This window comes from Lepidothrix coronata, unplaced genomic scaffold, assembly GCF_001604755.1.
Source record: "Lepidothrix coronata isolate B3197 unplaced genomic scaffold, Lepidothrix_coronata-1.0 Scaffold95, whole genome shotgun sequence".
In the NCBI taxonomy this organism is placed as follows: Eukaryota; Metazoa; Chordata; class Aves; order Passeriformes; family Pipridae; genus Lepidothrix; species Lepidothrix coronata.
Window position 1 is genome coordinate 1,972,257 of NW_016690275.1, and position 24,506 is coordinate 1,996,762.

Genomic DNA, 24,506 nt, shown 5'->3' on the forward strand with positions numbered 1-24,506 from the left:
GAACACAAACTTCCACTGAGACCTGGATGAGTCTCCCCTTAGTGTCTTATGAGGTAGACATTATGCACTGTAGGTTTGGCAGACTAGTAATTCTGAGAACAGTGATGCATTAAAAGGTAATCTATTTTTATATAGGATAATTAAATAATTTGACATCATATCAGAGCATCGCAGTACAGAATAGGTATCTACAGCTGGAACACAGTACATTAAGTCAAATAAAATTAATGAACTGATATGCTTTTTGTTTCTTCATATTCTACCTTCTAAAAGCCCCCTCACTCTCCAATTGAATTTGACAAGGCAAGAAACTAGCTCAGTAAAATTATAAGAAATCTAATAAAACAGAGCTAAAAATCAAATTTTGGAGGGACCATCTTTATGGTAGTCAAGATCTTGAATAACAGAACAGATTACTTCAGGTTTCCAGCCTGCCTTTTTAATATTAATAGTTATAACATGAACAAATGACTCATAGCCAAGTATGAAATGAGAGAAACTTTTCCAAGTATGCAGAGAGACCTGAAAAGCACCATTTTTATTAAAACTATATTCCTTAACTTCTGTCTCTTTTGAAGTGGGGCACTGTGTACACCAAAATCCTGTATTTCCTTTGCAGCTTTCTCTGTTTTATGCCTTTTAAACAGCTTCCAGATATTGTGCCATGTCTACATCAATATGGTATTCAAAAATGGATGGCAGACTTCTTCCTCTCATACCTTAAGAAACTTGGCATTGAGGATAACTTCTGTCTAACTGGAGATGAATTATGTCCTTCAGATGGTATGAAAGCTACTCTCCTGAGCAACCAGGAAATCTCACAATATAGCTTCAGTCTGTATCATCTCTTCAGGGTTATCATTAACCAGAAAGGAAAGCTATATTTTTTAAAAGGCATCATTGAAGATCCTCTTAGTCAGAAATAGACTAACAGAGAGTAATGCACCTTTGAGATCTGGGGAAGAACGCAGACATCTTGGAGCACACAAATTCCTTCTCATAAGGCAGAGAAGCAAATATTTTTATAGGTCTACATGCATTTAAGTAAGCCCCAGCTAATAAAGAAAATTCCCTTCCTTTCACAGATGTAGAAATTAGGTGTCACACCTAAGGCCAGTTTACCGTATGGCCCTTGGAGGGCCAGATGACACACTAAGCAAAACCAGCAAGCTGTTACACTCTCTTCAAAAAACAGAGGGAAGTAGCATGACAATGATCAAGCAAGGAAAATCAGCTTGAACACTGAGCTGAAACATGCTGTATGTCAGGCAACAAAAATGACTATGGGATTAGAGCATCTCTCTTTTGAGGACAGGCTGAGGGAGCTGGACCTGCTCAGCCTCGAGAAGAGGCAACTGAGAGGGGACCTTTTCAATATCTGTAAATATCTGAAGGCAGGGTGTCAAGAGGATGGACCCAGGCTCTTCTCAGTGGTGCCAGGCAACAGGACAAGAGGCGGGGCAGAAACAGATGCACAGGAAGTTCCACCTGTATATGAGCAAGAACTTCTTTACTGTGCAGGGTGACCACGCACTGGAACAGGTTGCCCAGAGAGGTTGTGGAGTCTCCCTCACTGGAGATATTCCAGAACCGCCTGGACACAATCCTGTGCAATGTACTCTAGGATGACCCTGCTTGAGCAGGGAGGTTGGACCAGAAGACCCACTGTGGGCCATTCTGTAATGTGATTCTGTAATGTAAACAAAAAGAAATGTGTGGGGTTTGTCCAAACATATGTGCTGCAGATATTGTAAATGCTCTGGAAACAAAAGCTTTCTGCTGGAAGATTATTGTTGCAATGTAAAAGGTATTACAAAGGTGCTCAACTTTCACACAGATTTTCTATAAAGCCTTGAGATATTGAATTGTTGGTTTCATATCTGACACAGAGTTGTTTCCACATTTTTTTATGTTTGAGAAATGTCTGTAGCACCTGATAACAATGACAAAGCTTTCTTGGTGAAACCTGCTGTTGCAAAACAAATAGTTGGCACAAAGACCAGTAAGGCTTCCTAAACACATTATGAATTAAATAAGCAAGAATAATAAAAATGGCTTAATAGTCATGTAATAGACTCAACTGTAATTCGCATTCACCAGAGGCCAAAGTTATAAACACAGCCCTAACTTAACCATTTCCTGATTGCGATGTGTAAGTTATCTGCGCAGTTTAAAGCTGTGTTCATTACGACTCTGGATAAAACCACCCTATTTTTTACTTTGAATATTCAATAATACTAATCCTAAACACCATCTCTGACACATTACTATACACAGTACTTTTCGTTACTATGTAATTAATATGGTTAAGTTGGACCTTTTAGTCTAACAAGGCAAACTTGTTCAACCACTACTATTCACTCTATTAGTAACCATTTTATCATTGTTGCAAAATATTTTGGTTTTCACCTTAGTGAATGAACAACCTTTAAAAAAACCCCACATATTCCTCTCCATATAAAGCAAATTTCAGCCTTTTAACAAAATCAGATTAATAAAGCATTAAGGTATTAGATAAAAAACCCCACGGGATCACAATATTCAACAGCCTATCCCATTAACTAACAAACATTGCAACAAAAGGTGTCACACTGTGTAAGTTGTTAAGTGAACTAGAAACAGGATTTCTAGTTTCCCAATACAGAACTCTAAATGGCTATCACTTGTTGCAAATCGCTATGTGAGCATTGACTTCTTTGTAGCTGTTGCCAAACACTGTATCACAATATTTTTAAAGTGTTACCTGCTACTTGTGCCAATTTGTCATGAAGCGCATACAAGCTCTTCATGAGGTTTCTTTCAGGTTCCTAGAATTAGAAAAACATATTTATGTCAAAACAAACAGTAGTAGAGATATACTTTTTTCCATTTACCCCAAAAATCTTTATATACCATGAGAAAAAAAATGGGTTTTACACATACAGGTAGAAAGCTGTAATGTTTTGCACATCAGCAATGATGCAGGCAACGTATTTTGAATCTAAGTATCCACTCCATTGAACTTTCAGGTCTTGACTGAAACTAAACTAGATTGTAGTGTGGACTCCGATGGATCTGCCAGCTAAAAGCAACTGATCAAAAGGTTATTTTGATACTACTGAAAGAAGAGTGAAATGACCCAAAAGAAATTTCTGTTTTGTTTGGGGTGGCTTTTTGATAACTACTATGTAAAAATAGTAGTTTTTATTCTTAAATGTGCAGAGACATTTCATACAAGTCACACTAAAGTACTGGTCACATTCTGGCATAGAATTCCAAGCAAAGGAAGATTTCTACTGTCTACCTTCAAACTACAGTAACTTAATTTAAAAAACAAACAAACAAAAAACAAAACAAACGCAAACCACAACAGAAAGCTGTGGACTATACAATCTTGTTGATACTTCCTGCATACGTCACTAATATAAAAAGGTCTAATTCCCAAAATAAGCATGAATATGAGATATAATTGTTACTTGCAGGGGAGTTAAACTTACCAAGATATGAGCAATTTCATTAAGATATATCCAGGAACATTTTATTTAGAAGGAAATATTCAAAATATAGACAAAGAACATGTAATTAGATACACATACAATTGCATCCACCAAAAGCCATTCTGAAATGTTGGGCTTGAAGTTTTATCAAATGGCTGAGTTAAGACTAGAACCTTCATTCAAAAAAATATGCAAGAAAAGTAATTTTCCAGTTTGTGCATCTGCTGATTATACTCACGTTGGAAAAAAAGAAAAACACATATTAAGCTCAATTCCCTGATGCACTAGCACTGTTGACATAATTTTAAAATGTGAATGGTCCAACTTTTTTTTGTAAGAAAACTGATACCAAAAAAAGCAGAATATTTCTTTCATTGATCAAACAATTGACAAATTATTTCCCATCGGCATTACCAACAATTACCAGCCCCCCCTCTCCCTATTCTGGTACTACAAAACCATCACTGAGATTAAATTGATGTAGTTGGTGCCTCAGGAAACAAACCAACCTTACTAACTCATTTCCTGGCTGGAAAACAGTAGGCATGGCATAAGAGGAAAAACAGTCCTTCAGCACACACACACCACCAGCTGTACTTCAAGTTCCATTTATTTGCCAGTAGGTACATCCATGACTTCATTAATAGCTACACTGAAATGGACATGTGAAATACTGTTGTGACCAACTTTTTCCTTTTTCAAATTAATGATTGGGCCACATAAAGGACAGAACTAAACAGTATAATCTTCATAGCTAGCAATCAAGCATGGAATACAATTACTATGGAACAGTGACATAAAAACAGGAGAAAGTAACATACAGAACAGGTTCTCAGGCTGTCACGTCCAGTATACAAGACGCATTCTCTCTGCACTACTAAAGTAATTCTGAAAGAATGCCCAGAATTTACCCAACAAAATTCAAAAGATTCTTTTGTTCAAAAGAAACATTTTCTATCCAAAAAACTAGCCAAGGTTACCTACTTAATATGCTATTATTCACTTTTGGAGAGTTCAATCCTAGACATGAGGGAAAAAAAAAAACAACTCACACCAAATAAGAAAAAAACAAATCTCAAACACCAAACAAAAAAAACCCCAAAACAAACAAACAAACAAATAAACAAAAAATCCTCCACAATTCTCTTGCAATACTTGCTCATATATGCCTAGCAAAAGCAGATCATTATCTTTACAGTCCAGGTCAGAAGAGAGAATCACCAGAATGCATGCTGCAGAATTAAGAATAATACAGATAGCTTCAATGGTGAGATCTCAAAAATGGGTAGCCTGATATTTCAGAAGAAAAAGTGAATATAGGAACAAGTAACAGAAAGTGAAAAAGAAACTTTTTAATCCATTTTCTGAAGGATGCTCTTATAGCACTAAATAAGATTCTGGAGTTTCATGTCAATCATCTCTTACCAGCTGTGCTTTCAATGTTCAGAAGCCAAATGGTAACAGTAAGAGACAGACTACCAAATTTAGTCTCAAAATTTACAACACTTTTTTTTTTTTTACAACACAAATTATGTAATATTTTCTTAGTATATAAAGCAACCAGCATGCCACAGCCAAATTTTGTAATCCTAGTTATATTGCCCAAGATGGAAAACAAAAAATTAAAAATATCAGTTACAAGAAGTGCATTTATTTCATGCAAAATATTCTAAAACTGCAACATTCTGAACAGATCTATATTGCTTTTATACAATCATGTGAAAGATCAAAATCTCACTATTAAGTGGTTTTACTTACTTGTATTTTCTGTAGTTCTTCACTAAAAGGATTCTTGACTGTCAAAAAAAGAAAAAAAGTAATTCACTCTATAGAGTCTGAAAACACTAAAAAGGTATACCAACACTGTAGCTTTATGACAACAATATAATAGTTAGATAAAAACAAAGTCCATAATATCACAAATAACAATTAGACATCTATTAACCTTTGCCCTAACTCTGCATTTGAAAATGCAGTATAATAGCATTAAAGTTAAACCAGAATTTTGCATGCCTGCAAATTTCACAGCTTTTTCCACCAAAAAAAAAATTGTGCTTGCCATTTGCCAAACTCTTGCTTTAATAACTCAATTGCATTGAAATAAAAACTTGAAGGCTTTACATTTTAGTGTCCAGTTTAAAAAAGTAAAACCACTTTTTGACTAAGCACTAATGCACGCAACAAAGCTCTATAACTCAGCATTTTCTGTTTTAACAAGAGACAACACACTGAGAGCTCATGCACTCCCATACGTAAAGATAGCCACAAAACATCGAGTTGCCTCCCCAACAGTCGTCTCATTGACAATATCTTGATTTCTGAACCATAATCATGATTAAACTGATTCATTCATTTAGTTATAAATGGGAAATGTAAGAGGAATATAAAGGTGGACATACTAGATCAAATCATGGCAAGATTTCTCATTTAGGAGAAATGGAAGATAGAAAAGAAACTAAGGACCAACTTAAAAACCAGGGTCCCCTAACCTTAGCCAAGTGTAACTCCATCTGGATAAGAAACTGAAAAAAAAAACTTGTAAGAAAAAAATTAATTATTTGTAAAACAAGGTGATTTTTATTAACTGCACAAACTTCCATAGCACTCTTGGCAGCAGAAAGATGTTGACCCCTTCCCCTTAGTTTTGAAAGAAAGTTTTGAAGCAGGAACAATTACCATTTCTTTGCTTCTACATGTAGTAATGGTAAGGGTCTCATTTCTACAGTTACAACCAACAAATGATGTATAAAACAGAGGGACTATGAAAATGCTTTCTGAATGAAGAAAGCTTGACTCCCTGTAACTTTGCAAACAACAGTCTGTCCATGTGCCTGGGCTCATAGGAAAATTAATCATGTTACCTACCCAGCAGCAATAAACACTGCAGGTTCTTCCAATACAGCAAATGGGGGAAAAAAACCCCAAACCACCCAAACACAGGGACTGGTTTTCACAGACATCCAAATACTTGATACAGATATAAGATTAATTAAAGATGTTAGAAGCAGATACTGAAGATTCGTGCAAACCAAGCCCTATAGCATTTCATGATTTCATTTTACAGGAGCAAATTCACAGTCAGAACCTACTGGATTATCAAGCTACCAATTTAACAAGGCTTTATGTATTTCATTCATTAACTCAACAGAACATGCCCAGTACACTAAACTTTTAATCTGAATAGCCTAAAATAGGATTAGAGAAACAGACCAAGGCTTAAGATGACTGCCAACCTCCCAGTTTGATTGTTAGTTATCCAGACAAGGATAATTACGGTCTCCAAGGTCAGTCTCATTGAGCATACAGGAAATCTTGATTCATTGGAAGGAGGGTGAGACACAACTATGTGTAAATTTCAGTATACCTGACTAACATATTTCAGCACTGATGAAAGCCATGGAGCAAACACACATGCAATACTTTCATGACTGCAAAGACGCAAACTGTCAGCTGCAATTCTATATATGCTAGGGCAGCACAGCAATTAAGTGGAGACAATGGTGGTGGTTAGATTTTTCCAGCATCACAATCCCAGAGTAAAATCAATCTCACATATGGGCAACTTCATATTTAGATAAATTAACACCTCAAATTTAGGAAGCAAACCAAAGGAGACGTCAATGTTCGCCTCTCCTTCACAAATACATAGTGGTTACAGTGCCCAAGAAAACCAATCACCTCTTCTCCAAAATTACATATCACAAACATTTAACAATCCTTGTAATTTCTTATTTTAATTCACGCTGTAGGATTTCCATGAAATCCCTCTGAAGTTACTGATTTTATGGCAAGTTAAAGAATAAGTGAGATTTTATACATTTTATATAAGATGCCATACAGTTTAGGACAACTGATGCCTTAAGAGGCCAGTATACTAAATTCAACTGCAGCAATTTATCAGCAGCTACATATGCAATTAACAACTGTTAGTCTATCTGCATCTATTTATCACATAACCTTGATTCACTTGAGTTAATAGGGCCACTCCTTAACTACCTCAGTAGTTCCTCTTCTGAATCCACCCTTCTTTCTTTTGTCCAGAGTCTAAGCTCTTACCAAACCCTCCCACATGCTCCAGTCACAGATGTAAAGTTCCCATCTACTCCAAAATGTCTAAAGTATTTCAACATATTCCATCAACATTATTGGTTCAAAAGCTTTCTTGACAGTTTTTAAAATATGTAACTATAGCTGTAAGAGTGACAAGGTCTTGTTCTACCAAACTAAACATGAAATTAATAACTAATAGAAGACATTCTTATATGAGTATATCATACTTCCAAGGCTCTCGTCAAAAGGGGTTTGGTATCTCTACTATGCAACAACAATTACCAGCCTTGGAAGTCGTCTAACAAGCTCACATTCTAATGGCTTCAAAGAACAAATTATCATCTACTCATACCACAAAGCTAAAAACAAGAGAGATAGGAGATTCCTGTTTTAGAAAACTGAGTGTTGTCCCAGAGGGTCTTCTCTCCAGATTAGCCAACTAACAACCACATCCACAGCTCCTAAATAAGGAGAGATGCAACTACCTGGACATGGCAATCCATTAGAACTTCCCAGACAGCAGCAAAACTGTGAGAAGCATGGCAGTTTTACCTGGCCACATGTACATGTCAATACTAGCTGCAGGATAAACATGCAGAAGTATTTTTATCGGGGAAAAAAAACCTCAAAAACTTGACAAAGGGCACCATACCAACTCCCTCAAAGCACTGTAATACCTAAACATTCCAAGCTTGGAAGCTTGACACAATGGGAGAAGAGCATTACTCCTGGAAAAGTGTAGTGGTAGTGAGATTCTTTGGCCAGACATCGAAGGAAACAAAAAGTAAGCACATCATGGGATGGCATCTTCACATGAAACTGGATTTCAGAACAGGAAGAGGTACACTACTTAAATCCAATTTTTAAGAAGTTTTCTTATTTAAATGCTAGTTAATCGAGAAGAAGGCAACAAGATTACCAAAAAGCCTGTGAAAGAAATCAAAGCAGCACACAAATACTGTCCCAGGTTGATGGAAAAGACTACTAATGAACCTCAGAAGTAACTAATTTACACATCTTGCTGTTGGGACAAGCTGTAAATTATGACTTACAGACTACTCGAATTTTTAAGAGTAGCAGAATTGGTCAGTCTCAAAAACCAAAAAGTAACCAATACAAAGCTAAAGGTCACCACACAGCTCCAAAGCATTCCAGCCAAAGCTGTCAACAGAAATGCACATACCAAGCCACCTCACAGAGAAGCTCAATTTTAGGAACAAGAGTGTCAACATACAAAGTTAATGTGCACTAGAATTCTGCAGCCGCTATCTTTAAAAATAAAACCGCTCAGCACCACCATCTCTCATTTTCCTCCCTAATACATTGATAATAATTGCACATTACTTAGAAGGGTTCATTTTCTTCGGTAAGATAGACAGGGAGCACAAAGTGGAATTTCTCCTCTTTTTCAAAGCATGGTATAACGGACATGAAGTTACAGCCTAATTGCAGACATTCATGAGCACATAAGTCAACTTTCATAAAGTCTTAATGATACAAGTTCCAAAGACTGATATAGCTCCATAGGCAGTCATTCCTAGAAAGAAGATATGCACAAATAAAAATACCATTGCTTAGGACATAAGCGATAAGAGATTCAGTTACACTCTGGTCACCAAATTAGGATGCCAAAAAGTAGCTAATCCTTCCACTACAGCTATCACCCAGATACTGTGGCACCTTGCCCTGAATAGTGTTACCATTCCTGCAGTTTCTGTATTCAATACACTTCAACAGACAACACCAAAACCTCAGTGTGAAGGAACAGTTACATCAAGACAAATCAAGAATTTAACTAGCCCGGAATCCTGCCTCCAGCAGTAGCAATAAGTTTTACTCTTTTCAGAGACATCTGTTCCTAACTGGAAGGGGGAAATAAACAGAACAGTGGCAAAAATGAGTGTCAGAACATAACAATATAAAGTATATGCTGACAGAGAATAGTCTTCCTGTCAAAAAAAATTTGCACCTCAGAAGCTTCCAGAGACAGACAGAAGTGGTTAGGTTTTTTTCCTCCCTGAAGTATCGACTCCAGTGTATTTTTCCCTACCAATTTGTCTAGTCCCACATGAACCACATAAAGCTCTTAGCTTCAACATTAAGGTCATAAAGAGTTCCACCACTTAAATACACGTGTGAAAAACCTGTTTCTGCTTCCTATGAACATGCCACTTGTTAAATTCAGAAACATGTATCTTTGTATCAGAATAAGATAATCACTCCATTTAGCCTCTCCACAATATTCATGCCTTTACTTCATTCCTCAGTCTTTCCCACTTTCCTCACTCTTCCCATGAGTCCTATTCCTCATTATGAAAGCAACTTCTGAAGCTTTTTGCAGCTATATGTCCCCCCCAACATTTCTGACATTTTTAACAGAACCATAATAATGCCATAATGTATTTCTGAATGTACAGATAATTTGATTTAATAAACAGAAAAGCAACTTCTCGATGCAACTTTAAGGAGCTGTAAAGCCACAGCTGCAGAAACAAAAATGATCCTAATTAACCCGTAAGCACTTAGTTTCTCAGTGTGATGATACTAAGAGTCAGATACCATTCATCCAAGGATTCAGACTGTGCACTACAACACACACTTCCAAGCTAGCAACTTCTGCAGAAGCAAGAATGTTCCTCCCTGAAAAGTACTCTTCTCTTCCCCATCCACCATGCCACAAGCAGACCAACCCCAAAACAGAAGGAGTAATTTTTCCAAAATTTGACTTGTAAAGGTGTGTTCAGTAAGTGGATAACCTAATGCTTTCCATTAGATTGTTTTCTTCTTAAAACAAATACATTAGCTGGATAATACACTGCTAACAGAGGAAGAAACAGTATTGGAGGTGCTGCAATCAGAAATGGGTCTTTAGCCCAGCCTTGTTCTACATGACCTTGAAAAAACAAGTTCTCAATAAGTTTACAACCCAAGTACTTTCAAAGTCAACTAACAGATCTGTAACTTTTTTTTCTAAATCTGGGGTCAAGGACTGACTCCACCCAGCGACAGACTGTGTGTCAAGGACAATTCTAAAACATTGTCTCTTAAAGCTCCTCAACCCTAAAATGCCAGAACACCCAAACAAATAAGTTACTACAGGAAATGTTATTCCAGAGTTCCATCTTTCAAACCGCTTAAATAAAATAATCTTGCCTTTATTTTCCTCTCTGCAATTACTCAACACTCAAAACAGACAAGCAGTTTTGCATGACCTCCATTCCAGATTGCGCTAGTTCAGGTAGAAACCACTTTGAATCACCAGGTTAAATCTCTGTGCTTTGATTTTAAGACACCAAATCATATGTTCGGCTGAGCAACTCCTTTATTACAGATCATCTTTGTGTGCTTTGGAAAAGGTCTTTCTATTTCTAAATGAGAGCAGCACAGTATGTCACGACGATTAGTGAACTCTACAGCTGAATCTTTCCTTAACATCTACTCAGTTTTTCAGCTGGCTCAGCTTAAAGAACTTTTATTGATACTTTTTTCCAAATCTGAATTCATTCTGTTTCTGAATAGGCAATATAAGGATTGACAACACAACCAACTATTTCATAATCACTTTTTTTGACAAAACCCTCCTCTAAAAGAATTACAACAATCATACTTGTGATATACAGTTCAGACACATTTTCTATCAGCCCTGAAAATAAGTCTTCACTATTTTAGGTTAAAGGGTGTGAAATACCAGAATTTTTCCTTGGAGTTTTTCACCGCTTCTTAACAAGTGTTGCCCCCCCACAAACACCTAAACAACAAACAAACACCTAAACAACAAACAAACACCTAAACAACAAACAAACACCTAAACAACAAACCCCTAACCAACAAACTCTCCATGGTTTAGCTGTATCACCCTCTCTACACACGATCAAATCTACTCCTGTCTATTCAAATACTGTTTAGAACAGACCCAAATGTTGAAAGATGCTCCTGAGTCATGCCAATTCAGTCCTTATTTAAGAAGAGACAAGAGTTTTGGGAAAGCTTCTCATCAGATTATTCAGTTTCACTATAATAAAAACATTAGTTTCATTCTAGTACTTGTATTAGATATTAAAAACATAGAAATTTGAAAAGTTTTGTGATTAGAAGATGACAAAGATGAGCTTTCACTGAAGAATCAGCAGTTAGTTTACCAGAATTACCCATATTAGCTAAAGAGAAGCAGCATAACTGCCCGCCTCAAATTGCAGGAGTTTGCAGAACTCAAAATCAGGATGAGCTCAGCAGTAATTCACAACATATACCACTTGACTGGAGATGCATAACAGCAGGCAATATTCAGTAACTTCCATTTTTACTCCACTGGACTAAGACTCTTTAGAGTTGGCAAATCTTCCAGGTTGTCCAGCATAATAGCTGCATTTGTCTGATAGCATAATCTAACTGGCTCAAATAAAAATTATTATCTGAAGGGAACAACTGGACTAACACACCATTGTTCTTTACTCAGCTGAAGAATCTGCTTGAACTAAGACTTGCAATGTTGCTATCATAACTGTTTATTTAACATGTTATACCTATTAGTTAAAAGGTTACATCATCAGTTGGTGGACTAAGGTGTACTAGCAGTACTATGTGCACTTTTGAGCCAGGTGGATCTAGAGAGCAGAAAGAACCTTGCTTGGCAAGAAACACATCTGCCAAACAGAAACATCAAAAAAAGAGGACAGAAAGGAAGCACAAGTGACTCTTACCAAGATCTCAAACACTAGGGGCAATAAAATCTTAACACAACATGAGAGCTTCATAGTATGTAAGTCGTAGTAGTACAAAGCTCAGTGCTTAAACTGTAAAAGTTTACATAAGATCCTAACTCTCTTTCCTCAAACCATGTATCTCATGCTTAAGGAAGATGGCCATATAGATACTAGTCTGATGTCAAGGCTTGGGAAAGCAGCTCAGTACATTCCCATCTCCTGAATGGCAAAGGATATCCCATGCTAATTTGTTCCCTTTACAGAAGGGATAGGAAGACGCTACCTGGCCTCTGGTCCTCAAATCACCAGGACAGCTCCTTCCCAGGGCTGCTACTTTCATGTGATTTCCCTCCAGTTTGCTCTCCCAAAAGAATGCCTCTAATACCACACATCCTATATAGTAGAAAAAAACAAGTCTGGATTTTACATCTCGTTGTTTCCTCCCCCTGCTTCTTCATGTGCATTTGCACTCAATCTGCACATCTTTTTTGTTAATTCAATAAGCATCACCTTTAGCTGAAGGTCAAGAGAAAAATCACAGTATTTAAAATTATAAATAAAAAAATACATTAGTCACTGCATTGTACAATTCCAAAGTACAGAGACACATCTGTGCTCAATGTAAACAACCTAAAAAACAGTCTGTAGCATTTCTGCAGGGAGTACCACCTTTGATGGAAGTCAAACTTAACAGGTACTGATCATAATACACCCCTAGGATCATCAAATTGGACTGTGCATATATACCTGCCCATTCTGAAAGAACGAGCTCTCAGGAGTACTCAAAAGATTAGTATTTCTTTTTTTCAAAGTGAAATGAAAAACCCTTAGCTCAAGGGACACTGTACAGACAGCACAGCAGTATGGGTCTTTTAGGTGTTCTCAACACTCTTATTTTTTTCTGAGTTTATATCAAAATTAACATTCATCTGTTATTATATGTAAGATACAAAGTACCCAACATAGCTCAGATTCATTTCCCCTAGTGATTTACAAACACCTTTATCCACATCTGCTTTTACATAAGCTGATGTAAAAGCATAAGTACTTCCCATACTTACAGATAAGAGAAACAAAACCCAAAAATAAGTAATGATACTAGTTCCTTCTCCAGAAGGAAATCTGCATCTCTGCCCTCTTTTTCTCAGCTAGGCAAAGTCTTGCCAGGACAGCATAAAATTCCTTTGACAACCCCACCACACCCCTAAAAAAACCAAAACCAAAAACAAATAAAAAAAACCCAACCAACAAAATCAACTAGCTTTTTCTTTGAAATTCACTATGCCTCTCACCTCCAGAAACTTTCTTGGGTGCACACCAATACAGGAACAGATTACAATGAACCAGATATCATACTCTCCTTTTCAAGATACCACCAAAGAATTTCGTAAATTATTTTTTCATATTTACAAAGTAACAGTAAAGAATTTCCAAGGAATTTGCAAGAATGAGAAACAGTACAAGCAAGACCGCCAGACTGGCCTTTCCCCATAATTAGGTTTGACTGTGGACTTCCACAGCCTGTGAAAGAGGCCTCTCAGGCGTTTGCCACACATGTCCCACCCAATCTGTCACTCAACAAAATCCTCTTTGGTTGTCTAAGGCATGACATCTGAAAAAGAACAAAAAGCACACTAAACTTTCAGATATAGTGAGACACAAACAGAAATTCTCATTATAATGTTTTACCATTTCCCAGAAAATATCCTGGGAATTAAAAAAAACCAAAAAAAGGCAACAACAAACACTGAACTACCTCACACCAAAACCAAGCACAGTTTCAGTTAACACAAGACAAAAAAAAACCAACCAAAAAAACCCCAAAAAATAAAACCAACAACAAAAAAATTCACACATTTACCTTTTGATATATGAAACCCGTCATTCCCAGTAAATGCTCCATCGCTCAGTATCTACTGACAGGTTTTGGATTAGTTCTACAGCTAGAATTCTGTTCTCTATGGTCAACATCTACATATTCAGAAAAAAATTTGTTTGATGAAGTTGCAAGATGGGGGATACTTGAGGGCTTATGCTGTGCAGGCTGATGATGCTGAACAGACACTAGGGTACGTTCTGCTGAATCAAGTGCTGTGGAATGTTTTATTGTACAACCACATAGCGAGATGGTTGAGAATTGAGGGGGCATATTGTTAGGTAGACTGGTTTTGACATACAGTCTATTGAAAATACTCTAAACCTTACAAAAATAGCTATGAAATCAAAGGAGAGTCTGAGGCTTCTCAAATTCAGAGACTTAACTGACCGTCAAAGACACGCTTTTCTACAGACAAAAGTAAAATTAAGATCTAGATGTAGCCTTAAAATCTAGTCAGGAACAACACTACATTTATCCACCTCACCCCAGCAGTCCTCCTGTAATAAAGTTTTGTTCAGTTGATGCCCAGCAAGGACAGGCTGCTGCTGCATTTACCCAAGACACTCCGAGTATAAAAGTTTCTTCTATTTTTCAATAAATAAAAGGTTAAGGGGATGTGACCCTGTATTAGGACTTAAGTGAATAAAGGTAGTATGAAGGAAGTCTTACTATGTATATACAACAATTATTCTCTAACAAGCCATCTTTCAATTTTTATTTAAGTAAACAGCCTTCTCTGAGACAAAGAAAAGTTGGCCTAGGAATTGTTCTACAATCTCTCATTTATGAACAGACTTATTTCTTAATTATCTAGCACAGCATCATTAGAATTCAACAGATCTTAATTAGAGCATGGTGCTAAAAAGGGTTTGCTAATATGGGTTTGATCCCCACACAGGCCATTCACTTAAGAGCTGGACTTGATGATCCTTGTGGGTCCCTTCCAATGCAGAATATTCTGTGATTCTGTAACTATTTAGTAAGTTTTAATGCCACTTAATTCAATGTTAGACCTACTCTTCTCCTCCCCACATTAAACAGATTTTTTGCATCAATTCAGTCTGTCACTCGGAGTTCACTTTAAGCAAGACTAAATGGGCAGCATTATTCAAGATACCTCAATGTTACGATATGACTCTCAGCAAGCAGAAATTCTGATCCTTCCCTCTGCAAAAAAAGAAGAATTAATCTCTGCAAAATGCTAGCCATAACAGCACAGCTCCTCCAGCAAGCTGGGCCCAACAGCACACCATGTTTGCCTGTTTCATGGTTAATTTGCACCTACTCTCACTCTCCACAGTGGACTGTGAACACTCAGAATAGAGAAACAGCACTAAATAGCATTGTGGGAAGTACAGCACAGTAGGACTTGACACTGGACATTATAAACTTGAGCAAGCCTTCTACACGAGATCAGCTTTAAGATGTGCAGTGGCTCTTCAATCTACCCTTGCACCCATCAGTATGCTTCTTTCCATCAATAACACTTCCAGTGGGCAGAAGCTACTTTGACCATTGGCAGAGTTACACCACGTCCTCATTTATTATAATCACAGCAAAGGCATTGCCACCTTCTCCCACAACTCTAGACCTACCAGCAGGAACAGTAGGAGCCAAGAAAAGAAGAGTAATGATAAAGATAGTTCTAATGAAGTTCTTAGCAACATGTGAGTCCCCCCAAAAAATCTGTTTTTCTTTTTAATATACCTTGATTTCACAATCCATTAACCAGTCAACTTACTCCCCTCAACCTACCACAACAGACAACTAGTTTTACCAGAAAATACAATTATCCACAAGAACTTTAAAGGTGAAAGGAATTTATGCCTCATGATTACAACAGGCTTCATGATTCTCCACGGCATTGGAAACGCATTTTCATCAACAAAAACTTATGTACTTGCTTAATTTACTTCCCTAAGCTTTTTAGTGAAGTGACCAAACAACTTTCTCAAACAGCAGCTCTGGCCTGTTCACATGTTCATACTATTTCTGAAGCACAAGTCTAGAAGCATGACAGGCAGCAGTTCAGTACAACTCAACAACTTCTGCCAGTTTAGCTGGGTAAGCAGTCGAGTCAAAGTTTTGCAACCTACTACTCTCAGATGAAACATAGATGTCAAAAGGATTCAAATGTACATGATTTTTAGAAACACAATTATTTCCCAGAAATAGGAAGACTGCAGGTCTGATTCTCCTCTTGTACTGGGATAATTATGGATTATGAAGCAGTGCAAAGTGGGGCTCCTACAACACTAAATTTAAGTCTTTGTGTACTATGGGCTCTTCCTTAAAGTTTTTCCACTGCACTCACTATCACTCTATTCATCTGTCCTAAACAGAAAGACTGCATTGTGCTTGAACAGTATTAGAAGTGGCAGAGGCTCTTAACAGATGAAACATAAATTTGCTTTCTGCTTTCCCACACATTTCTAGTCTGAAATGTTTTTTGAAATGGAAAAGTTGCAACAAGATCTGCTTTCACATTCTAGATCACCTTTAATTTTCTCACATCAGAAACCAAATATTCTTTTGAGAAAACTACGCACTATGGAATGCAGTGCAAATTTTTTACTAGTTTTTGATACCTAATGAAAACAGACCCTGTCAGAGCTCTTCTGCATCCCTGCTCCCCAGGCAAGTAATTCTAGTTCCGATTTCCCGTTACTTACTTCACAAAAAAGCATGGCCTAAAATAGTAACATTGAAAAAAATTCATAGTAAGAATCTGCAATCATGGCATAAGGAACGTTTTGTGCCCATCTGCAAACAGCAGCACATTTAAGGTACGAATGCAAAGTATTTATAAATATTCTGAACAAAGAGCCAAAACTAAAACAAAGAGTCAAAATTCCCTAAAAACAGGAATTCTGAATTTGCATCATTTTTGTTTCAAACACTGATGAGTAATTTTCATATTATATTTCATACTACAGATCTGCTGCAAAGGTAAATAGACTGTTTATTATCCTTTAGGAAGGACCTGAAATTGTCAGCTAAAATTAACTATTTTGCACTATATAGCAATTAGAACTTTCCTAGACAAAAGTCTAGATAAAAGGGACTATATAATAATTACTCGGACTTTCCTAGATAAAAGGCCAAATTTGTTTGTCATTTTAAAGAATTATTTCTGACATACCATAAGGAAGACTAGAGTTTAAAATTATCAGGAATCCTAGGGAAATTTAACTATTCTGACTGGCTTTACCTTATGAAGACAGCCTAGGCGGTTTTTTTTAATCTACTGATCTTGATTCAAATCTCACCCAACCACAGAATTGAGATAGCTACAACTGAGATTAGTCTTTAAGATACACATCAGGACTTTCTCTTATATCACCTACAAGAGAAACATTTGCTACCTAGGGTTTAAGGCAACATACAGAAAATGAAACAGCTATATGCTAATATTTCAATAGAAGTTGTTATATTGTAAATACAAGTTACAGTATTCTTTGCAAACCACAAGAAATATTAATATCCACCCAACACAGGAACTCTGCAAATCTTTTAATTTTAATCCCTCCCTTTGCTATCTCCTCTTCTATAAATACTTCTTATGCAAAATTAACTTTCTTCTATTAAAGTCAACACTGTCAAGAATATAGACGCTTCTGAGAAGGTGATCTTAGATGGCAAGTAGATTTATAACAAGTAGATTTATCTGTGAAATACCACATCACTTTAATAGTAATTTGCAGGCCTGTGAGCATAGCAGTCATCATCTTGTCCTTTATCCAGCAAGTTAACTTCTTACCAATTCAATTCCCTGCATAAAATTCCACAGAAGTTTTAACACCTAAGAGATTTAGAAGTCAAGAACAAAAGAACATCAATGGAACTGAATTAAACTCTTAGAATTGTGATTTGCATAAGCTTCCACTTGCAATATATACAACTACTAAATCTCCCTGAATTAACACTTCAAAAACACAAATTGTAGCAAATATAGTAAAGTTTATCCTCCTAGCAGTTGTTTTGTAACAAGTATCACAGGAAGACCAAAATTACTAGCAACAGATGTCACTTTAAAAAGCCACTCCTAATAAGAACACAGGATTTTAAACAAGACCTGCCTGAAAGTTTCAAGAACAGTTTTTTGTTGTGGTGGTTTTGTTGTTTTGGGGTTTTTTTGCCCCATCAGCTACTTCCCAGACAAAGTGCTGGAGCAGAAACAGTAGAAGTAACTTAAATGCAACCGATTTCAGATTACAACCTTAAACAGCACCTGTACCATGCCCACATCCTTCAGAAAGGTGAACCAGATGTGAAAGCAACATCAAGTGATCTGATATAGTTATCCAACTTTTAATGAAAAATAATTTCAGAATTAACTCCCAGGAGCAGCCACTTGAGGTGCTCAGAGTAATATCACAAAACCACACAAGTTGGAAGAGATATCCCACTCTTCAGGGTTCGAAGAACTCTAGAAAGTAGACTAAAATAAAGTCAACCATTTTCCTGACAAAATACTATGCTGGTTTGGCAAGAAGTTGATACAGTTCCATGGTATTTTGAAGGCAGGTGCAAGCAAAACTTGCTTTATAGCAAGAGCAACAAGTGCACAACATGCACTTATGCATTAGTTGGTCTTTTATGCAAGCTTAAAGAGTAGTTCAATTTCAATGGGTTCAGGAAAAGCCCAATAGACAGTTATCTATATTTTAGACAGCAAAATGCATAAAAACCTTACTTCTAGTGACCATTTATAGGTTAGATACAGAAAAATTAGCCCAGTTCTGATTTGTCTTTGAACATTTTATGCCACGTGTGGAAAAACTAAAGCACTTCATAGCTATTTCAGAGCTCTGAACAAAAAAAAAATTATTAGAACACTGTGCATGATATAAGTGACAAATCCCTTCTGAAGTTTTCTGCTCACCCCTTCTCATTTACATTATTATACCTGGCTAAACTCAACCCCAACACGTAGTTTTAAGCCTCCCCCTCATTACACACACCTCCTTTGTTCTTAGATTACAGCCTGACAAATATTTTAAGTGTTGATATCGAGTGTACTTGGTGATAAATATTTTTCAATGTCACAAACATACTATCACCTTATTTTAATTGCATTTCATTTTAGGCAATTAACTATTAAGAAAACCAACATTAAGCTCATTGTGCATCATTCCCTGCAAAGTTAAAATAAGAAGCCATCCAAATATACAAATAACTGCCTTTATTGTTTTGTCACAATAATTATGGAGATGGATATAGTGCAACTCTGCTGAATTCGAAAACTTTTTATGACATAGTTTGGAGTTGAAAATAACTCTTTTTTCACAATGAAATCACTCTCACCCAACAGTCTTACCTACGACCATCTAGAAGAAAAACCTCAGTATCCAATCACTTAAATGAAAAGGTGGTTTCTTGAGATACACCACTCTTTTTAATAAAAAAGTATGAATCAGTTCTGCTTCTATAAAGAAAACAGACAATAGACCCACATAACCATAAGAGCCAAAGTGCTCACTTGGATGATATTTAAGCTCAGGAATCACCTAATAGAAAACAGGGTTCTCTCCCTTTTCAGTAATAATCAGTCTTAAATGGCCTGTCTTGTCTGTTCTTGCCTGTTCTACAGACCTACAGTATTTTTGTTCCATACGCCTATTTGAAAAGAAAGAATTTAGTGAGCACATGCTGAACATATGGGAAAGGTAATTTCCTGATCATTCCCACATTACTTAAAAGAAGTGGCCTGCTCCTCTTTCTATCAAAGGAGCTAGACACAAAACCCGCTGTTTGCTTCTTCCAAAGGGCGCTATTGCCCTGTTCCCATTTGTTATGTTAGAGCAAAGCCTGGGGCTGTGAGGAAGTAGGACAGATGAAATGCCAGTGCCACTGCCAGAACAATTCTCCAGGAAATCCACTTTCAGGAGTTCCACTGAAAAGACAGCAAATAAGAACAGGCCGAGAACTGGCTTAACTGAACTACCAAGCAACACTGGGCTATCAGACCACTGACTGGGCAGCCCTACCTAAGCAAAAGGGCAGAAGATGACGATTTTCCCTGTACAACAGTTCCAGCTGGGTTAACTTTTTAAGGTCAATATACTCAACATGGGCATCCCATATGTTCTATAGGAATAGAACATTCAAAAAGTTTTCTTCCAATAAAAAAAAAAAACCCAACACTTAACTTTAAGTACTATTGCTATCTGCATTGCTGAGACATTCAGCTTTATCAGTCATGACGACAGGCCAATTTTAACTCAACCACTGACTTTGGCAGTCACAAAGTTTACCCCAGTAGGCTAACAGACCTTCTCCCCTATTAAAATCATCATATTTCAATACCAGAAAAAGTATATAATACGTTAGTACAATTATACAGCTTACGAGTACATTACAAAATGTAGGTATGTCTCTAGCAGTTATGGCCAGAAGCCAATCACAAAGTATGAGCAGTCCCCACAGTCACACTATACTGCATCTAATTTTAGCCTACCTGTGTATGTTCACAGCCTTCCCAAAAAACTAGACTGAACAGCAGTTAAGAGCCACGTGGATAGCAATTAAAACATTGCAAGTGTCTTAACTCCTTGCTGCAACTGTCCTACCTAACCACCAAATCTTTTACTCACCCCTCCAAAGACTGCAAAACAGCAATTAAGAACTATTCTGCTACCATAATGTAATGAATAACGTTCAAAAGGGAATAGAAAAAAAAGAAAGCCAACAAAAAAGCAGCCCACACTGCTACTTCTGCCCTGTAACATCTAGAATATCCCAAGAGAACAGTCTGATCACTCCTTACAAGGCACTGTATACATGCCCACAAAGAAATGTACACACGTGTGTACACCCCACATGCCTTTCTCGATCATTTCAAGAAAAATGCAAGTTGCCAAGACCCTTCTAATGCTCTTATATCCCAAGACTAGCTTTTTCCATTATTTTTCATCAGGATCAATGAAAAAACAAGACAGCAGTGGCATGATTTTTCTTTCTGATGTTAAAATCTTCACTGTCCATTTCAGAACAGCCAAGAATTGAATTAGCATGAATCACTACCCTTAGGTGGCACATTTCCATTTTTGTATGCTTTGTAATAGAAAATGGTAGTTTCTATGTCCATTCCAAGAAGTTATTCATATATTAAAGAAGCTCCCAAATAACTCAGGGTTAAAAAAAACGAATGCCCTGAAATTCGAACTAAAGCACAACAGTATTTCACATATAAATATTATTGTCAATTGAATTTATAAGTGCCCACTAGAAAACAACATACAATAGGTCAAATCATTTACTGCACAAAGTTTGTGGTACTGCGTAACATCATCTTAACCTAGGATCCTTTTCAAGCCTCAGTACACACCAGTGAAAATAACCTACTTTATTACCAAACGGCTACGATCAAATCTTAGCCCTGCAGGAATCCCAGGTATCTAAATGTGCATGATTACTCCTGTGAGATTAGCATAAAGGCTTACCTCGTCAATTCTCTATTAACCATACAACTGCTTAGAGAAGGAAATTTGCTAGAAAACAAGGTATTAACAGATTACAGCAGGGAATGCCAGGATTTGAATTTATCCTCAAATGTCTTGCATGCTTATACCAGCTTGCAATGTTATATACTTCAGGAAAGACAATTTTTCTCTGTGCACCATCCTCTACAGAGAGATTATACTAAGTTGGAGCCCAGAACTGTTCAGTAAGGGATGTCTGGGATTGCAAAGGCGTATTAACAGTTGTTACATCCAGTTGCAGAAGCTGCTCTTACCCTTCACCTAATACTTACTGTTGGCTCCCACATCCTCAGCTACTCCAGAACCTCTCATTCTCAGGTATGTGAATCCCAGTATCAGAAAGAACAAGCATGCAGCAGTTAAGAGGAACATGGACAGGTAATGTGCACTGAAGCCTCCAGTGGTGGATACCTCCTCTCTTTTGAACTGCTGGAGAAGCTCCTCCTCGGGCTCAGAGAGATTCTTCTTGTAGGCGTTTTTCAGGTAGGTATGATTTGAACCCGTATGATTGGAGTGGTTGAGTCTAAGGGAGGAGGTGGTTCCACTCGGGGGAAGGCTATTAGTAGCTGAATAGATCTTGGATTCAACATTATAGCTACCAGGAGCACCGCTGAGAACATGATTATTGGTCGCTTTCCTAATGGTGCCTGCGGGGTCAGTGATTTTACCGCTGTCCACGTCCGTGAGCGGTGGTGGCAGCAACAATACTGATGGGGATTTCTTGGATAGGCGGTATCTGGGGCTGGGAGGACTAGAGTCCAGATTTTCACATCCTCCTCTTCCCTCCGCTGCCGCCTCATTCTCCTCCTCCTCGTTTCTGCCCCTGTCTAGACTGCCGGCAGCAGCCGCCCCCGCCGCCCTGTCATTCGTTACGAGCACACCAGCACCGCAGCCTCCGCCAGCCCTTTCTTGGCCCGTCTCCATCACGCCAGCGCCGGCTGCAGCGCATTTGCTTGTTATGAATGGAGCAGGCGACTTGCTGAGGCTCCGTCTGGGCCGGCGAACTGCAGACTCCTCCTTCGGTCCCTGCTGCTTGGCCCTCGCCCCCGCCGCCTCCTCCTCCTCCGAGTCCGAATACTTGTCCCTGCTGCCGCCGTAGGAGAGGAGCCGGTTCCCGTTCACGGTCCGGTTCTTCCACCGCTGTTGCTCGCTCTCCTCCTCCTTCTCGTCTTCGTCGTCCTCCTCCTCTCCTCCCTCCTCCTCGCCGCCCCCGAGCTCCCTCACGCCCTGAGTCGCCGCCGGTCTCCTGGCCGCTGCCCCCCACCAGGAGCTGGGCTTCCGCCGGGCCGCCTCCTCCGGGGGGGAGTTGCTGCTCACGCCGTGGGGGGTGGCGGGCCTGAGGCCGCGGAACAGGGGCGCAGCGCGCTCCCTCCTGCCGCCGGCCTGGCCCCGGGGGCTGCTCTCCGCGTCCGACTCGTCCGAGCTGAAGCCCAGCAGCACTTTGCCACCGCCGGCGGGGGGTGCGGCGCGGCCCCGGCCGCCCCCGGCGGCAGCCCCGGGGAGGAAGGGGTGTTCGGCGCCGGCCAGCCGCGTTCCCGTGGCCGCCCGCCCGCGGCCGCCGCCTCCGCCCGGCGCCGCTCCGGCCCCCGTGTTATTGTTGTTGCTGTTCCGGGTCTTGTTGGCGCCGCCGCCGCGGGCTCCGGCCCGCTCATCCTCGCGCAGCTTCTTCAGCTTCTTCAGGTAGACGGGCCGGGTGCTCTCGGTGACCGGCCCCGGGGAAAAGCCGAAACGCCTCAGCTCCGAGAAGAGCTCCTCATCCGTGAGCTGCGCGGCCGTCGCCATTTTCCGCTCCGCCACCGCCGCGGCGCTTCCGACCCACGCGCCGCGCTCCCCGCCGGAACTGACGCCGCACTCGGCTGTGGCCGAGACCCGCCCGTCACCCCGCGGCGCCCGCCCGCGGGGGGGGAGCGGGGCGGGGCCGCGCCAGCGTTCGGGCGGGAGACGGGGCGGTAGATTCCCCTGTCCGCCCCCAGTTTCGCGGCGGGGTCCCGGGGTGGGGGTGGCGCCGCGGTGACCGGAGAGGGCACCTCGAACGAGCGGCTCCCGGCATCGTGCCGGTGTCCTGCGCTCCCGCCGGTGGTGGGGAGGTGGCGGGGCTGGGGGCGCCGAGCCCGGAGGTGCGGGACGCGGCGACCACTGTCGGAGCTGGAGGGCAGCGCTGGTCGGAAAGGCGCTGTCTCAGGCTCGCCTGCGAGCAGACAATATACCGCGGTGGCTGCGAAGAGTCGGGGGATGCGCTGCAGGGAGCGGCGTCAGACTGAACCTCTTTTAATGCCATCTCCAGGTCTCAAATTCAGCCTAAGAACTTCGGAGAGGCCGCGTGTGCACCTTTGGCGGGCCCTTCCCGATGCGCTTGGTGGAAGCGAACCTTTCTCTGTCGGAAGTCCCGGCCATCAGGACATCTCGGCTGTGAGGAGACACAGCTTCTCGTACATCTGAGAGGATATAAGCTGCTCTAGGGGAGGCTTAGGTTGGACATTTCGAGTAATCTCTTCACAGAAAGAGTGATTGAGCATTGGAATGGGCTGCCCAGGGAGGTGGTGGAGTCACCGTCCCTGGAGGTGTTTAAGGAAAAACTAGATGTGGCCCTTAGTGCGGTGGTCTAATCGATGTGGTGGTGTTTGGTCATAGGTTGGACTCGATGGCCGCAGAGGTCTTTTTCAACCTAATTGATTCTATGTGATTCTGCGTATGATTAAGTTTGTAATTACCTGGATGTATTTCGTGCTTTTCTTTTGGAAAATACAGTCATTCATATATATTGCAGTTGAAACTGTTGAACTGTATACAGAAACGTGGTCTTGTCAAAATGGTTGTGCCTTTATAATGAGGTGTCTTTCTGGTGTGCACTGGCCTGTCAGGATCGGCCCTTTGGCCACAGAACCTCATATGGAGGGTTCAAAATCTCCTTTTG

At 39.6% G+C, this 24,506-nt stretch overlaps 1 protein-coding gene across 2 annotated transcripts in view; it reads right to left on the bottom strand.

Moving 5' to 3' along the window:
• Positions 1-23,432, bottom strand: part of LEMD3 (LEM domain containing 3) — a 43,999-nt gene extending 20,567 nt beyond the window's left edge. For both annotated transcript variants that reach the window (XR_001876022.1, XM_017822179.1), the window contains exons 1-3: positions 21,865-23,432; positions 5,235-5,272; positions 2,744-2,807 (exon numbers count right to left, since the gene is read on the bottom strand). Coding sequence is in view for 1 of the 2 variants with exons in the window: in XM_017822179.1 (XP_017677668.1) it covers positions 2,744-2,807; positions 5,235-5,272; positions 21,865-23,374 (1,612 nt within the window). In the remaining variant the exon portion in view is untranslated. The remainder of the gene's footprint in view (positions 1-2,743; positions 2,808-5,234; positions 5,273-21,864) is intronic.
• Between the last annotated feature and the right edge of the window lie 1,074 nt (positions 23,433-24,506).